At 37.5% G+C, this 19,379-nt stretch overlaps 1 protein-coding gene across 2 annotated transcripts in view; it reads right to left on the reverse strand.

Moving 5' to 3' along the window:
* The window catches only part of INPP4B (inositol polyphosphate-4-phosphatase type II B), a 223,250-nt gene that overhangs the window by 18,391 nt on the left and 185,480 nt on the right, over positions 1-19,379 (reverse strand). For both annotated transcript variants that reach the window (XM_083366960.1, XM_083366961.1), the window contains 3 exons: positions 18,390-18,487; positions 12,987-13,099; positions 214-368 (listed from right to left, as the gene is read on the reverse strand). In XM_083366960.1, coding sequence (XP_083223086.1) covers positions 214-368; positions 12,987-13,099; positions 18,390-18,487 — 366 coding nt within the window. The remainder of the gene's footprint in view (positions 1-213; positions 369-12,986; positions 13,100-18,389; positions 18,488-19,379) is intronic.

Consider the following 19,379-nt stretch of genomic DNA (forward strand, 5'->3'; position numbering starts at 1 on the left):
TATATTTAGCAGTATTCTTAACTATCTTTGTGAGAATTCAATATATTTCAGAAAAAGCTATCTATGAAAGACCTGAAATATGGTCCTGGCTTGGGAAAGTAATGAAAATGTCACTTTTTCCAAACAGTATCCTCAGTTAGTCAGATTAAAGCACATCTACAAACTTGAAAATATGGTAAATAGATAACAAACAGTGAAGGATTAAGAACATACCTCCTCATACAGTCCAATGCTCGAATAAAGAAATCTTTGTGCAATTGATGCTCATCTCTTAAAATTGAACATTGTTCCAGTGTCACTGACATTGATGTCCTATCTTTGGCACTTTTACAGCAGGTGAACCGTACACCATTTAACTTGCGGCAAATCTATAGTGCAAAAAGAAGATATAGTTTCTTTTCTTTCATATTATAGTTTGATACTTCTATACCCTTTTAGAGTCTCTTGTTCTGTGCTGTTTTTTGTGCATAATAAAGTTTTTGTTGGATTGTTTATAAAGCATGAAGAAAACCAAGTAACTACCATACATGCATTTTAACTATAGGCATATATTGCATTATCTAGCACAACGGTTCTCAACCATGGCCTAGTGCTCGGTTGCAGCCCGTTTAGAAAGGAGTCGCAGAAGTATTGGATGAGCATGTGTGCATGTAAAGCTACATTTGTGAAAGCACGCACACAAAACCATCCCCTTTCCCCCCTGCCACCTCCACTGAGTAGGAAAGGTTGGGAAACGCTGATCTAGCATATGAAACCATAGAGAGAAACCAATACATCACACCTTTCAAAAATACTTTCAGCTTTGTTCTTTTGATAACACAAAATACCCCATTTCTAAATATAGTTTATTCATCAAATAATATTTTTCCATAATTGCCTAGTCAAGCAAGCGTATAGAATTTGATAAGTATATAAATAAAATAAATAAAAATCAAATTCCATCAATATTTGTTGTTGTTAGTTGCGAAGTCGTGTCCGACCCATCGCGACCCTATGGACAATGTTCCTCCAGGCCTTCCTGTCCTCTACCATCTTCTGGAGTCCATTTAAGCTCACGCCTACTGCTTCAGTGACTCCATCCAGCCACCTCATTCTCTGTCGTCCCCTTCTTCTATTGCCCTCAATCTTTCCCAGCATTAGGCTCTTCTCCAGTGAGTCCTTCCTTCTCATTAGGTGGCCAAAGTATTTGAGTTTTAGCTTCAGGATCTGGCCTTCTAAAGAGCAGTCAGGGTTGATCTCCTCTAGGACTGACCGGTTTGATAGCCTTGCAGTCCAAGGGACTCGCAAGAGTCTTCTCCAGCACCATAGTTCAAAGGCCTCAATTCTTTGGCGCTCAGCCTTTCTTATGGTCCAACTTTCACTGCCATACATTGCAACTGGGAAGACCATAGCCTTGACTATACGCACTTTTGTTGACAGGGTGATGTCTCTGCTTTTTAGTGTGCTGTCTAGATTTGCCATGGCTTTCCTCCCGAGGAGCAAGCGTCTTTTAATTTCTTGGCTGCAGCCCCCATCTGCAGTGATCTTGGAGCCCAGGAAAATAAAATCTGTCACTACCTCCATTTCTTCCCCATCTATTTGCCAGGAATTGAGAGGGCCAGATGCCATGATCTTGGTTTTCTTAATGTTTAGTTTCAACCCAACTTTTGCACTCTCCTTCTTCACTCGCAACAAGAGGCTCTTTAGTTCCTCCTCACTTTCTGCCATTAGAGTGGTATCATCTGCATATCTTAGGTTGTTGATGTTTCTTCCGGCAATCTTAATTCCAACTTTTGATTCATCTACCCCTGCCTTTCTCATGATGTGCTCTGCATATAAGTTAAATAGGCAAGGCGACAGTATACAGCCTTGCCAGACTCCTTTCCCAATTTTGAACCAATCAGTGGTTCCGTGTTCAGTTCTCACTGTTGCTTCTTGGCCTGCATATAGGTTTCTCAAGAGACAAATAAGATGGTCTGGTATGCCCATCTCTTTAAGGACTTGCCAGAGTTTGTTATGATCCACACAATCAAAGGCTTTAGCATAGTCAATGAAGCAGAAGTAGATGTTTTTCTGGAACTCTCTAGCTTTCTCCATGATCCAGCGTATGTTAGCAATTTGATCTCTAGTTCCTCTGCCTCTTCGAAATCCTGCCTGTACTTCTGGTAGTTCTCGATCCACATACTGCTGGAGTCTAGCTTGTAGAATTTTAAGCATAACTTTACTAGCATGAGAAATGAGTGCAATGGTGCGATAGTTTGAACATTCTTTGGCACTGCCTTTCTTTGGAATTGGAATGTAAACTGATCTTTTCCAATCCTGTGGCCACTGTTGAGTTTTCCAAATTTGCTGGCAAATTGAGTGTAGCACTTTTACTGCATCGTCTTTTAAGATTTTGAATAGCTCAGCTGGAATACTGTCACCTCCACTAGCTTTGTTGTTGCTCAGCTTTTCTAAGGCCCACTTCACTTCACATTCTAGGATGTCTGGCTCGAGGTCAGTGACCACCTCATTGTGATTATCAGGGACGTTAAGCTCATTCTTGTATAGTTCTTCTGTGTAATTTTGCCACCTCTTCTTAATCTCTTCTGCCTCTGTTAGGTCCCTGCCATTTTGGTCCTTTATCATGCCCATTTGTGCATTAAACGTTCCCTTCATCTCTCCAATTTTCTTGAAAAGATCTCTGGTCCTCCCTATTCTATTGTTTTTTCTATTTCTTTGCATTGTTCATTTAAGAAGGCATTCTTATCTCTTCTAGCTATTCTTTGGAATTCTGCATTTAATTGGGCATATCTTTCTTTTTCTCCCTTGCCTTTCGCTTCCCTCCTTTCCTCAGCTATTTGCAAAGCTTCCTCAGACAGCCATTTTGCTTTCTTGCATTTCTTTTTCTTTGGGATGGTTTTGGTTGCTACCTGTTGTACAATGTTGCGAACCTCTGTCCATAGTTCTTCAGGCACTCTGTCTATCAGATCTAATTCCTTAAATCTATTTGTCACCTCTACTGTATATTGAACAGGGATATGATTTAATTCATACCTGACTGGCCTAGCACTTTTCCCTACTTTCTTTAATTTAAGCCTAAACTTTGCAACAAGAAGCTCATGGTCTGAGCCACAGTCAGCTCCTGGTCTTGTTTTTACTGACTGTATAGAGCTTCTCCATCTTTGGCTGCAGAGCATATAGTCAATCTGATTTCTGTGTTGACCGTCTGGTGATGTCCATGTGTAAAGCCGTCTCTTGGGTTGTTGGAAAAGAGTGTTTGCTATGACCATCGTATTCTCTTGACAAAATTCTATCAGCCTGTGCCCTGCTTCATTTTGTACTCCAAGGCCAAACTTGCCTGTTATTCCAGTTATCTATTGGCTTCCTACTTTAGCATTCCAATCTCCCATGATGATAAGGACATCATTTTTGGGTGTTAGTTCTATAAGGTGCTGTAGGGCTTCATAGAACCGGTCAATTTCATCCTCTTCAGCACTGGTGGTTGGGGCATAGACTTGGACTACTGTGATATTGAATGGTTTGCCTTGGATTCGAACTGAGATCATTCTGTCATTTTGAGGGTTGTATCCCAGTATTGCTTTTCCTACTCTTTTATTGACTATGAAGGCTACTCCATTTCTTCTGAGGGATTCTTGCCCGCAGTAGTATACCTGATGGTCGTCTGAATTAAATTCACCCATTCCTGTCCATTTTAGTTCGCTGATACCTAAGATGTCGATGTTTAGTCTTGTCATCTCTTGTTTGACCACGTCCAGCTTTCCTTGATTCATGGATCTTACATTCCAGGTTCCTATGGAGAAAGAATCTTTACAGCATCGGACTTTCCTTTCACCACCAGACATATCCACAGCTGAGCGTCCTTTCGGCTTTGGCCCAGTCGCTTCATTCTTTCTGGCGCTACTAGTACTAGCCCTCTGCTCTTCCCCAGTAGCATATTGGACGCCTTCCGACCTGAGGGGCTCATCTTCCAGCGTCATATCGTTTTGCCTTTTGGTACTGTCCATAGGGTTTTCATGGCAAAGATACTGGAGTGGTTTGCCATTTCCTTCTCCAGTGGATCACGTTTTGTCAGAACTCTCTGCTATGACCTTTCCGTCTTGGGTGGCCCTGCACGGCATAGCTCATAGCTTCATTGAATTATGCAAGCCCCTTCGCCACGACAAGGCAGTAATCCATGAAGGGGTCCATCAATATATAGAATGCATATCAATCATTAGGCTGAATGCATCAAAATGTGCAAGAGAGACACCAGTGGTAAAAATAAATGTTTTGACTTTGAGTTGATAAGTCAATTCAAGATGTAGCCTCACAGGCAGCATTTGGATTTCTATATCCATTCTTACCCTGTTCTATAGTTATAGACAGAAGAGGTTTAATTAAATGCCAACAAGTCAAGAGAGGGAAGCCATTCAACATGGGAATCAAGGTGGCCTGATATGTAGACATTAAATAATAAAATTTAACTTAACATTTCTTAATTTAACTTATGCTTTTGTGTGGGGAGTAGGTGGTGCCTATTTTTATATGCTACTATTTATTTTTATTTGGATGGGCCTTACATAAGCCAGAAGTGATAATTTTTGAATAATTAAAGAAGGAAATCTCTGATTTCCTTTGAAATTTTGGTTCTGGACTTCATGGGAATAAATGAGTGCTAGATTTATTTTTCCTGCTAATTACAGTATACCTTGTGGGTTTTTAAAGGAGCTTATAAGAAAAAGATGTATCTGAAAATTAAAGGATGTACTGATTGAGTTGTGAGACAGGGAAGGGAAGTACATGGACTTATGCACTTCCAGTTGCTGACAGGTATGCCACTAATATTATGACTGGACACCTGCATGCTCTCAGGGCCCAAAGATTCTCTTCATTCTTCATAGGGCAGTATTGTGGATTAACTAAATTTTTCTGGGTTCTGATTTTAAGGTATCCTGAGCTATGGAGGCCTTTGATCTTCTTCTTAAGTACATAATAATAAAATAATAAGAACTAAAGACTCAAAGGGGAAGGCAGATTAGAAAGAACAAGACCTTTTTGGCTCTTCAATTCCCATCCTCTTAAACCTGTTGTTTAAAATTGCCATGAGGATGAGAGAGAATGAGACCCTTTACGTAATTCCCATCTGGTTGTTTTCTTGTCATCATTATCTTTAATTTTTTTTCTTCTTTTTAATTTGTTTTATTGTAATTTATACCTTTTGATTGTTGTAAGCTGTTCAGAGTTGTTGGGATTCAGGCAAAATATGTTTAATAATAAATAATTATTTCAATAATCTAGAAAAATGTGGATAATATACTTACAATAGTAATATTGTAATATACATTTGTAATTTGATTTGTATTGTATTTGTAAATAGTGTATTTACAAAGGGGAATAGTTTTCACTGATAAAGTGAAAGAACAATAGCATTTCCTCCTTTTCCTTTTAATTGCCCAAAATATGCTATGGAGGATCTCCCTAACCCAAAAGCAATTTTTAGGGTATGCAAGTTGTTGAAGGTAATGAGTCAAGTTCCATTCACTAGATTCCACATAGTGGTACTAATATTTTGTGAAACTTGTTCCAAGAATCTACTGTAGATAAAAGATTAAAACTTAAATCTCAAAATTAATTTAAAAATGAAACATTATTTAAATCAACATTCAGAAGGAATGAAAGTATGAAATGTTGTTTCGCATAATTATTGTCACTTTTAGGGCCTGAAATAAAATACAACATACTGTGACATACTGAGCTGAACATAAAACTACAAAATGTTTAGTCTTTTGCTCACTTTCTCTTCATGCATATGTAGGAGCAAATGCCTCATAAGTCATGTTTAGCTTGTTAATTCTGTTTTCAATGTTATGCACAATTCAAATAAAAGCTGAGTCCATCAGTGTGGTCAAGTTTCACAAAATATTTTCACTGCCTCATATGTATCCAATAAGAAAGAAAAATAGAATAAAACAAAATGTCATCATAAACTGATTCTACTGCACTTTATATCTGAGATGATTTTAAGAACAAGGCTCGTGTAATTCCTGAATGCAAAAATGCCATAAATCCTCAGGATTATTTTTCAAATTAATAATCCAGATAATTATGCGATATTTAATGTTATTAATTCAATAAGCCATAAATAATAGTAAATTAAAAACAAAACATAGGCACACACAGGGCTAAAAACATTGGGGGGGTGAAAGAAAACAGGAGCAGCATCAAAAAACTATTCAACCAACAATAACTCAGAGAAAGTAAAAAAAAACAACCAATAAGATAAATTAGTCCCTGAGGATTTTACTCTGTTAGTTGTTGCTGATTATAGGGGGTGGTACTCATCTCCATTTCAAGGCCATTGAGTCAGTGATGTCTGAAGACACATCCATGGTTCTGTGGACAGCATGACATCGTAGAGTGCTGTTAGATTCCCACCGAATTGGTTCCTAGTTATGTACTTGCATTTTCATGCTTTCGAATTGCTAAGTTGGCAGGATCTGTGGTTAGAATGGGAGCTGACCCCGTCACGTGGAATTCGGGTCTTGAACCTGAACTGCTGGCTTTCTGCCAGCTTCTTAACTAGTCAGCACTCAGAGAAGAACTGAGTAAATTGTTTTTAAGAGATATGTAATAAAGATATGCTTAAAATTCTACAAGCTAGACTCCAGCAGTATGTGGATCGAGAACTACCAGAAGTACAGGCAGGATTTCGAAGAGGCAGAGGAACTAGAGATCAAATTGCTAACATACGCTGGATCATGGAGAAAGCTAGAGAGTTCCAGAAAAACATCTACTTCTGCTTCATTGACTATGCTAAAGCCTTTGATTGTGTGGATCATAACAAACTCTGGCAAGTCCTTAAAGAGATGGGCATACCAGACCATCTTATTTGTCTCTTGAGAAATCTATATGCGGGCCAAGAAGCAACAGTGAGAACTGGACATGGAACCACTGATTGGTTCAAAATTGGGAAAGGAGTCCGGCAAGGCTGTATACTGTCGCCTTGCCTATTTAACTTATATGCAGAGCACATCATGAGAAAGGCAGGGCTAGATGAATCAAAAGTTGGAATTAAGATTGCCGGAAGAAACATCAACAACCTAAGATATGCAGATGATACCACTCTAATGGCAGAAAGTGAAGAAGAACTAAAGAGCCTCTTGTTGCAGGTGAAGAAGGAGAGTGCAAAACTTGGGTTGAAACTAAACATTAAGAAAACCAAGATCATGGCATCTGGCCCTCTCAATTCCTGGCAAATAGATGGGGAAGAAATGGAGGTAGTGACAGATTTTATTTTCCTGGGCTCCAAGATCACTGCAGATGGGGACTGTAGCCAAGAAATTAAAAGACGCTTGCTCCTTGGGAGGAAAGCCATGGCAAATCTAGACAGCACACTAAAAAGCAGAGACATCACCCTGTCAACAAAAGTCCGTATAGTCAAGGCTATGGTCTTCCCAGTTGCAATGTATGGCAGTGAAAGCTGGACCATAAGAAAGGCTGAGCGCCAAAGAATTGAGGCCTTTGAACTATGGTGCTGGAGAAGACTCCTGCGAGTCCCTTGGACTGCAAGGTGATCAAACCGGTCAGTCCTAGAGGAGATCAACCCTGACTGCTCTTTAGAAGGCCAGATCCTGAAGCTAAAACTCAAATACTTTGGCCACCTAATGAGAAGGAAGGACTCACTGGAGAAGAGCCTAATGCTGGGAAAGATTGAGGGCAATAGAAGAAGGGGACGACAGAGAATGAGGTGGCTGGATGGAGTCACTGAAGCAGTAGGTGTGAGCCTAGATGGACTCCAGAAGATGGTAGAGGACAGGAAGGCCTGGAGGAACATTGTCCATAGGGTCGCGATGGGTCGGACACGACTTCGCAACTAACAACAACAACAAAATAAAGTTAACCATGGGCATCTCACACATTTCAAAAGGCAGAACATTCCAGGGTGCACGAATGCTCTGAAAAGTCACTCAATAATGATCAAAAATGATGTTCTGTGATTTAAGGGACCTTCTCAAAGGTCTCAATATTGAAGAGATCTATAATGGTGAAGGCATTTCATCAGGTATTTTGTTCCCCAAATTATTCCAGTCCTTCCATGTTATAAGCAAAGCCATACATGTGTTACAGTAGCTAATTGGCATCCAATGTTTAGTGCTTCAACAGCACTAAAGTGTAACATGTGTAACATGTACCTGGGCACATGTATTATGTCACATTCTGAACTGCTGCCACTTCCAGATTAAGTATTCTGCAGTAAGCAAAGTATGATGTTGCCATTACATGGATAAACTTGAATGTAATATACTCAGTAAAATGGTTGGATTATAATTCAACAGAATATATTTCAAGACCATTGAATAATAAACTTATAACTATTAAGGATTTTAAAAGGCAAAGTAAATTACTTGTCCCTGGAAGAGTGTTATTTCATTCAGTAAGTTAGCTTGTTATACACATGTAGGCAGCAAATATCATTGCATATTTTTATTTTTATATGCACATTTTTAAGAATTATAATTCCACAGGATTTCCACAACTCAGTGCTACCAAAAGTTGTGTTCACTGGGAAAGGATTGTTCACATATTAGATGACAGATTCCATAAACTAAATGAGTTACTTCTGTGCAAGACATTTTTCATGTCTTTTTATCTGCTTTTAATAAAGTACCATTTATACTGCCTCTCCCTATGGGTTGCATCTTTCTGATCTTTTTTTCTGTTCTGTTGCCAAACTCTTTGTTCTTCAGCATCTTTTTGGTTCACTTATAACTGCTTTGAAGTTTTATGTTTTAATTCAGAAAAGCTAAGTCAAAATTCTGTAATGAATTGAACCCAATTTTTAAAAATAGAAACATAAACTTGAAAGCCTCAGCAATCCTTTTGTAGTGCTATCCATACACAGTAGTAGAAATCAGAATCAGAATATCACATTTCACACATCAAAATAAGCAGAGACCAATGCTTTGTGGTCTTCAGCACAACTGGTATTCTGTAGGTATAACTGTTATATATTTGTAACATGATATTAGTAACATAACAATCACATAATTATGCAATTGTTACTGGACAAGGACACTGCAGTTTCTCAGGAACATCTACACTTGAGTAGGTAATCACCCTGTCTGAAAGAAATAGTATATGCAACAAGTAACAGAACATCATACTTGAACTCAATTTCAGATTTCAAAACCTAGAACAACAGAACTATAGATAGCTGCCAAACTCATCATCAAAGCATCAGAAGATTTCAGGTTATCTCAGGTCTTCACAAACAGAATGTGTTTTTTAGTTCGAAAGCACGTAAAAATGCAAGTAGAAAAATAGGGAACATTATGGTGGGAAGGTAACAGCGTTCCGTGCGCCTTTGGCATCTAGTCATGCTGGCCACATGACCACGGAGACGTCCTCGGACAAACGCTGGCTCTTCGGCTATGAAACGGAGATGAGCACCGGCCCCTAGAGTCGGAAACGACTAGCACGCATGTGCGGGGGAACCTTTACCTTTACCTTAAGTATACTATACATCCGCTCACCCTGAAAATGGCAGCTTTAATGAACAAATGCTTAACCCTGGCTTGAAGGAAAGAACACACTGATGATGCATCTATCTTAATTTCAAAAAGAAATTGGATGGTTCAACTATAGACAAGCAGTTGAAGGCAGGAATGGAAGAGAAAGTACTCCCAAATAGAGAGTATTATAAAAGAGGTGAAGCCTTAGAACAAAAACCTCCAAACAGAATAAATATGCTAAATAAATAATGGGTTTCATATGGAAAATGAATTTTCTTATATAGAGAAATGTTGTAAGAAGACACAGTTTAAAGATGGGAAGGTTTCTGGACAGTAATAACTCTAGTAGAAGAGATATTCTACTAGCGATTATCAGATCAATAGAGATGTTTCGAAAAATATAATGAATGGAGAACAGAATTACGATGGCCAATGTGCCAAGGAGTTATGGAACACACACACACACACACACATCGAAAAACAGTAGGTAGGAAAGTAAAAAACTAAGTCCAACTACCAGGACATGCATTCATGTTCCTGGATTAGGTTGGTATTGTTGGTATTCCACACAAACCATTAATTCAAGTCCAAGGAGAGTTTATATATCTATATCTATATCATCTATCTATCTATCTATCTATCTATCTATCTATCTATCTATCTATCTATCTATCATCTATCTATCTATCTATCTATCTATCTATCTATCTACCTACCTACCTACCTATCTATATCTATACACACATACACACACACACACACACACACACGTATAAGGAAGCTAGCTGTTACATCATAACGTGCAAATTGTTGTCTGAATTCAACTGCTGTCCCTGACATGAGGCAGAGTTAAATGGAAGTGGTGTACCACTGATCAATTAAGCTGAAGATGTACTAGCAAGAGCATCATTATTGCAATGATGGTTACTACTGTGACTCCCACTCCTCACAACTGTCACTGTTCCAACATAAGGACACTGAACAGAAAGCATGGAAGTGGTGCCAAGAAACATACATTGGTATTCTGTTTTCTCCAGTCTTTAATTTTCCATCTTGACAGATGCACTCTGAAAATAACTGTAGTCATTTATGGAGAAAATAATCTAGCTAATATAGATGTTTTACTGTTATTAACAAAAATAAAACAGTAGCTACCTGCTATTAGGAAATCCACCAACCATATTACAATGGTCAGTGGTCTATTTAGTATCTATCTTACCAAAGACAAAAATAAAATAAAAACAAGACTGGAAAAAGAAATATAATTAACTTGCTGATATGTAATTAGTGGAGTCCCAATTAGACAACACAATCTACATTCTTAATTACCTAATAATAATATATATTGCATAAATGCATCAGTGTACGTACAGTTGATGTCAAATTAATGGAAATAAATAATCAATCAAGCAGCTGATGTCAGATTAATGGCATAAATAAATCAAGCAAGTATGCCTGAATAAAGCCCAGGATTTATATATAATTAAAGTAGAAGGTAAGGTAAGTTAAGTTAAGTTAAGGTAAGGTAAGGTAAGGTAAGATAAGATAAGATAAGATAAGATAAGATAAGATAAGATAAGATAAGATAAGATAAGATAAGATAAGATAAGATAAGATAAGATAACCTTTATTGTCATTGTTTTACTGTGGGCACAAAGGCACACATCAAAAATGAAATTTAGTTGCCTGCTCTCAAAGTGAAACACATACATGATACACACCTAAACATACTATATACAACATATGTATAGACCCACACATATACATAACAAATAAATATTAAATACTGTCCACCTTGAACCATTTATAACAATTATAATTTGACTTCCATCAATGTAAATTTGAGATAATATAGGGTGAATCTATGGTTAAACTTTGGCTTCCAACAAAGAAAGTTCTCTGCACCAAACTACTTCTAGTATAAAATAAAGGAATAATTAACAACATCTTTATATACGTATATTTGAAGATTCACAGTCTGAGTTGGAAACATTTTAGGTGTCAGACATCATTGTCATTGTTTGAAACACCATGACATCTGGAGGAGAAGATCAGGTCAGTGGGGATGGTTATAGTATTCCCTGCATTCCAAGGTTGGATTCCAGGACCAGGGAAAGAGGGAACCTTAACTGAAATCCTGTGTGACAAGAAGACCAGGGTAAAAAAGATGGACTAATCTTCTGGTTTCACATAGACCTTGAATTAACAGATTGCACAGTGAATCATTTGCTGAGTTTGAGGAATCCCTTTCTCATTACCTGGCTTATCCCAATCTTCAAAGAGTTTGCTTGTAGAGACCATGCCTTGATTATTCCCCTGGCTTCTGAGGCTTTATCTGGAAGGAACATGAGAAGCTCTTGCCCCCAAAACTTTTTTGGTGGAGTGCTGAGCTTATTTACTATCTTTCCTAAGTAATTAGTAGGCTACTAAGAAATAGACCCATAGGATGCTGCATTAGCAGTGCACAACTGCAGGGTCTGTATCCACAACATCTGTACAAAAAAAGCAGATAAAGGAAGCTATGGAAGCAAACATTTTTCTTGTGCTGAGTTCAAGATAATGGCCTGTGAGACTCAGGCAGAAGACCAGTGGGTAAATGCAAGCTTCCTCAGTTCTAGTTTCTATCCTGAAATACTTATATTTTTCAAACCATTATTTAGTAATTATGATGATATCTGGACATGCTATATGATCAACCCATTATTTTAAAAAAGATGATACCTGGACACGCTATGTGATCAATCCATTATTTTATAGAATGTGTCAAGAACCACAGATAGTAAAAACAAACAACAAAAAAAGAAGATTCATAGACCTGCTCTTTGTACATAATGTCTGAATAAGCTCTTCTATCATTTATTTTTGAGTCTTAGTAAATTAGACAGCAGAAGTATGTCAGTATAGTTTGGCCGCAGGAATGGTGTCTGTAAAGAAGCCAAATTATTTTCAAGAACTATTTTCTTAGTATATCTTACCAATGAAAATGAAATCTAATCCCAGCACTCCCTGATTTGACCCCTAATGTTAATCTTCTCTTCTATATCTTCTGTTTTTCTCAACTGCAGATGAGATGAAAGTGCAAATAGGATATTCATGAAATGGCTAAAGAATCATTTCAGTTTCTTTCCTAACTTCAAACCAAACCTCCAACCAAAACCTAAAGCACTTGATCCTGGTAGAAAAAGTAATTTAAAGTCTATGATTCATTATATACAGAGAATGTTTTCAAAAGAATATGTAATATCAATGTGTCTGGAGGGATTTAAAATTTCAAACAGGGCACTAGAAAAACTGGCTTGGGTAAAACATGCATGTGCAACTGATTTCACTTACTGACATAAATATAGCTTGATAAAGTACTTGGAAGGAGTATACAAATGTACATATTTTGTAATTAAAAAATTAGAGTGATAAAACTCATTAGTGACTTTCCTCAGCTCTTTGGGTATTCAAAGTTTAATTTAACAAGACAGAATGACTTCAGTGGAATTGATGCTTGATGAGGCTTCTTACCGTTGCAGCCAACCACATGATTTCTACATTTTTTCTTTTTTTAGTCTGAATATTTTGATGAAGATTTTCTAGTAATCCTTTTAAGTCATTTTGTTCCTGAAAAAGTGGTAGGCCTGAAAAGGAGAAGGAAGCAGTCAGTGATAATATTTCCCATTCATTAAAAAAGTAGCTACACAGTCCTTTCAAATGGATGAGTATTTTCATCTAACAGAGTAATATTATTGATATATTGACTGACCAAATAATTGTGTTCATTAATATACAATTATTTAAGAGTTTCTTCTGAAGTACAAAACACCCACTGTCTGTAATTTGAATGGAAACCGGAAGCATTCCACAATCAAGTTTATTTCTGTTTCCTCTCTGAAATTATTCCTAATACTTCTTTTCTAAAACTGCAACAGGTGAACAAAAAACACAGCACCCTTGATGGGCAGGAGAAATGAAGACATGAGGAGTCAAGAAAAAGAATAATAATAACAAACATCTTAATTTAAAACACTGTCAAATGTAGGCTCTTTATAATAGTTTTATTACCATTGAGTTTTGAGTTTTACTATGAAGCCTTAATCAAAGAAATTATATAAAAATTACAGAACACACCAGCTATTCATTACTAGAACACACTAGCTCATGTTATAGTGGTGATGAGAATTCTTTTGACTGGGTTGATGGAGAAAAAATTAGTTGAATAATGTCTGAACCTTTCCTTCAAATAGTGGCAAGCCACTGTGTTTGTTGCCTTTTGCTATTTTTCCTCCTATCTTTTTACATTTGCTCTTGTTTTGTAGAAGGGAAAAAATTGGGAAAATTAGGAAATATTTTCCTAATTTTCCTGAATGTCCTTCCATATTTGGCAAAACTCTAGAAAAGATAATTATATTGATATCTTGCCTCTTTTCAGTTCTTGCCAAATGTGGGGCAGGGAAGGCGTTAAATAGATGAACTTTTGTTTTTCCATTTTATCAATTTAAGATGTAAATGTAAGAAACAAAAAACAAAGCAAAGCAATAACAAGGAAACATCTTTGTTTCATATCACATTTATCTTGACCCATAAAAATTCACATAGAAGTTGTATTTGCATGTTGACATTTTGGAAAATATATTAAAATTAAAAGCTGCAGGTTGTTTGGAAATTTAGGGACTGTAGTGGCTGGGATAAATGTTGAATTTACATATTATTAAGATCTAGTTCTAACCTTTTGCAGTAATTTCACTAGCTATAAGCAAGAAAAGTGCTTAATGCCTCAATTTTTGTTGATTTTTTTTAATTACAAAGATGACTGTTTTAACATTTAAAAAACGAGTAGCATTTTTGATCATCTGTCATAGTTAAACACAGGTTTAACTTTATTAGCGTTAATTCCAGTAGCTTCAAGAGACTCAGCAAATAAAAGTCCATAAATAATGCTGGTATCAGCCGGAAAATGTAGGCTTGCATCTGTTCTGCAAATGCACTAAAATATTGATTAAAATCTTTTATATCCTAGGGAGAAAGCAATTTTAAATAACAATAGTGTTCATGAAAATCCAGGAAAAAATGCTGCAGTGCACTAAAGATCACCTGAAATAAATAAATCCTTGTTGAATAACAACAGTGATTTTAAGTCCCTCTTTTGAGGTGGTCTTATATTTTGATGGCAGGTATAATCAGGACTTAACCTGAACTAGGGATTTTCCAAGGCTCACTGCGCAAAGGCATTTTCATTACAAGGACAAAGAAATAATAAGCAGCCCAAAATTCAGTACACAAGAATAGGAAATTAGATTTTCTTCTGTTTGTAGCATTTGGTCATAAAACAAAATGCATAGCAGAAAGAGAAGAAAGGGAAGTTTTGGGTCAAGGAACTGAATACTAACATGGAAACAATTTAATACATAGAATATCTACATCAAATTATATTTGATGTTCTTGTACTATAAGTTTAAACATTTTTATGTTAGATGAGCTCCAATTTTCAAGATAGCATGTTTAGTTTAGTTTTATTGAATTTTTATACCGCCCTTCTCCCGAAGGACTCAAGGCGGTGAACAGGGCATACAAATAGAAATACAAAAGTTAAAAAAGGATTAAATTATTGCCCGAATTAAAACAATCAAAATATAAAAACATTAAAACCCTAACATTCCCCCATCAGGCCAGGCCAGCTTGTTCGAATAGATGGGTCTTTAACCCGCGCCGGAAGGAGCGAAGATCCGGTGCCATCCGGAGCTCAACCGGCAGTTGGTTCCATAAAGCCGGGGCGCCCACAGAGAAGGCCCTGCCCCTGGGGGCCACCAGCCGGCATTCTCTGACCGGAGGCACCCTGAGGAGGCCCTCTCTGTGGGAACGCACAGGGTGGAGGGGAGTCGACGCCGGCAGCAGGTAGTCCCCGAGGTATTCCGGACCCATGCCATGTAAGGATGGCGTTAGGACTTTTAATTCTTCACTTACAAGCCACAGTTCGTATGAATAAAATTTAATCTCATGAGATATTCGGCACTGAAACAAAGTAATAAGATGACAAAGAAAAATAAGTCATATCAGATACACTCAGAAAACTTCACTGAATGTGCAAATAGGGAGAGCAAGCAGGGAAACTTAACATGAGAGTTTGGTAGAAGGAATGTGGGCATCCGTTCCAATTTCCTTGAGCAGAATGAAGAACAAAGGAGCCCTTGTGGTGATGTTCATGCAATGTTTGAAGAGAATCTAAACCAACATTCCTGTGTTTCTACCAAAACAGGATAAAAAAATAACATGAAGAGAGAAGTTCTATACTTGCACATACCAGGGAAGATGAAAAGTTCCTGGAGAGAATAAGAGAAACAGAGAGGAACATGAAAGCTGGAGTAGCTGCCGGAGGAAAGTAATGGAAGCATGTCACCCAGTAAAGCAAGAGAAATAAGTGGTTTTCAGTGACTGAGCTCAAAACCTGGTATCAGCTTCTTGCTCTTGAAGACATTCCATACCTAGCTGGATAAGTCTCATTAGCCTAGTTTTATCAGAACAATGTGGAAGACACTTCGACCATGAAGTTGAAGGGAAAAAAATTGAGAAAAGAGAAATGTATTGTAATGATGGGGGATTCCCTGTGAAATGAAGTGAAACTGCATTAAGACTATGAAGATTAATATGATGTCATGGGAGGTGTGTTATATTCCAGGTCCTCTATCCTGATTATGCCAGACAAATTGCTGGGTTTCCTTAATAAACAATAACTATGTCTTCCTAATAATTCATGTGATGATAGATGACAATGTCAGAACATACCTTAAGCAGATGTCCCAAAAGTGCTTTACTGGATTTATATTCTTCAGTCATACCTAGAATGAAGAAACTGTGGCAAAAAGTGCCCTACATCTCACAAAGCTTGGGAAGGATGCATCTGGAGGAATGTTAGCTAGAGAATGTTAGGTGTCAAAGGCTCAGAATTGAACATAATGCAAACACTGGCTTGAACAATACAAGAGATAAGCATGAAAACAAAAGAATATCTTAGAGATTGGTAGAAAATTACACTGGAAAGCTAGTAGAGTTAGCACTTACAGTCTAAGGAATTATTACAAAAATGTCAAGAAGAAAAAACTGAAGAAGATCGAAGAAGTAAAAGTAACTGGAATCTTGGGAGAAATGGATTAAGTTATCCTTGAATTCATGTTCAAGAGTTAAAGAGGAGGAAGAATAGAGAGAAGTCAAACCTGTGTACTAACTTCCAGAGAAGCAGATTTCAATGAACTCAGGTGGAAGGTAAGTCAAATCCAGTAGATTGCAATTTTGAAGGAGAAATATGTCTAGGAAGGATGGAAAATTCTGCAAAACATGTTACTGAAACTGCAACAGCAAACAATTTATATTACAAAGAAAAATGAGGTCATCTACAGCTACCAATGTAGATACAGTCATGCATTCTAAAATTCTGAAAAGTGAAAGGGACATGTATAGGAAATAAAAGAAGAAACGATAACAAAAGGGGGATAGAAGCCAGTCACCAGAACATCACAGAATGAACTGCAAATGAGCATTGTAGAATGAATTGTAACTTGCAATATATATAACAACCACCATCTCAACAAACTATGGTATCTTCTTTGTAGGGGTTTGTTGGGTGGCTGTGTTAGAGGTACTATGTTGCAATTGGTCAGGCCTAGCACTTTTGCGACTGGCAGCAACAGAGGACTTCAGCTGTTTAGATGTTGGGAGATTCCTGCCACATGCTGATGGTGGACACTCTCTGTTTGCTGCTACATGTGCAACCTAGTGATCGCTGCTTGGAGCTTGCCAATCCAGGACATCGGTACTCTAGCGGTATTGGTGGCTAGGCAGGAAGGGGAATGACAATAGACACTGTGGAGGACATTTTGCCTTCTTTTCTGTTAGTCTTGAAGATATTTTGGCTTTCAACTGTTGCTTGTAAATGCCAGGAGAGTCTGTAATAAGGCCTGCCTCATTTGTGATTTATTTGTTGATGAGAGGGCTGACCTGGCCTGCATTACCGAGACCTAGGTGGGGCCTTTTGGAAGTATTATCATATGGATTTCAAATGTGGCATCAGTTCAGATTCTGGAGCAGGAGTGGAAGTTGGCGAATGTCATGTAGGAAATTCCTATAGTCTCAGGAGTGGTGCAACACAGTATCATATATGAGATATGTTCGTTAGGTTGGGCTCTAGGGATCAGTTGGGATTGCTGCTATTGTACTAGCTTCTCTGCTGCAAAACAATTTCCCAGTCTGAGTTCATTGAAATCATTCTGGGTTAGGAGCAGAGTTCTCCAGACTTATCATTTTAGGAAAATTCAATTTACCTTCTTTCGGAGTGTGGTCACCATGACAACCACAGTCCTAATCCATGTCATCTAGAGTCTGACATGGGACAGTGGTTGCACACTACCAGCCACATCTGTGTCTTTTCCTTGGGTTATACAGTAATTACACAATCCCAGAAAATAGACACTTGAGTTAAGGAAATGCCAACAGTGTGACCACTGGTGCTGCAAAGAATTTTGTCATGTCCTATAACACACCTTAACTCCCACATGTTTTTCCATGGGATTGTTGAGCTACTATGGAAGTTATATAACATGATGATTGTGTGATTAATATTTTATTCTCCTTGTTATATTTTTGCTGGTAAAAATCAAAACAAATATGAAATAGAAAAGTATTTGAAATTAGAACCTATGAAAATATTATTCCAATATTATTCCATGTACTGTAAGCCTTCAGTCAGTTCCATCAATACTGATGGGAAATTCTATTTCAAGTGAAAGAGATTTGGGAGACAGAAAGGACAGTGTTTGCAATAAAATAATAAAGAAACTCAAATTTATAAAAAATGACTCTGTAGGAATGATGTTACCTTATGGTTTATGTGACAAATGTGACAAATTTACTATAATGAAGTTCTATTAAAATGCTTACAATCAGGAGGCATTTTTTCCATTAGTAACTTATAATATTCTTTTAGCAATTCCAAATTTTCCTGGTTAAGGCTTTCTTGCAAGGAGGTATCTCCGAACCTAAAGAATCACAAAACATATATGGGGAAAAATAAGAACAAAACTAACATAAATGCAGTAGTGAACATGCAAACATGATCCATTCCGAGAAACTGAATGATCTCAGATTTACTAATATGGGTTAATTATTTATAGCATTCTAAAGAAATGGTCTGGAGCAGAGGTCCCCAATCTTTTGGGCACCAGGGACCAGTTTTCGTGGAGAGAGGTTTTTCCGCGGACAAGAGGGTCCATGGTTTTGTGTGCTTCCTGCATCTCGCGGATGGGGCTTTCCTTGTTTGTGCAGACCAGTTGCTAGCATGCTGTGGCCTGGTACTGGTCCATGGACTGAGGGTTGGGGATCCCTGGTCTGGAGTATGTATATAGCACATACCTGCAATTCCTTAAACTAGTCATGATATAAAATTGCCATCACAATTTGAAGATTTTGAGAAAATAAAAAGGTTCTATAACATGGGTTATGGAAATAACCTGACATCAGTAAGTATAATTTTGATTTTACTTTATCAGTTGAGATGGCATAGCTGCCCGTTATGACATTTACTGACTAGTGGACTTGAAATTGGAGGTATCACAACAAAAACAAGCAGTGCCTTTGGTTGAAAAATTGGTTGAGAAGTGCTGAAAAGTCTTTACTAAAGCAAAGATTATGTCTGTGGAAATATTGATGGAAATAAAGCTCCAATTTGCAATACTTCTGAGTTTTATCCAACGTTAGGCTCCAGATTCTATTCTCTAGGCATTACAAATATTATATTGTTTTATAGAGGTTTTTTTTTGGTCAAGGTTCTATCCAATGAAGCCACACTGAAAAAGCCCTTCATCTCCTCTTGATTGCTGTTGACTTGAAGCACATGTGATGTCAGACTGTCTTTCTCAAACCAAGGGAGAA

This window comes from Vipera ursinii (assembly GCF_947247035.1).
Source record: "Vipera ursinii genome assembly, chromosome: 7".
Taxonomy (NCBI): Eukaryota; Metazoa; Chordata; class Lepidosauria; order Squamata; family Viperidae; genus Vipera; species Vipera ursinii.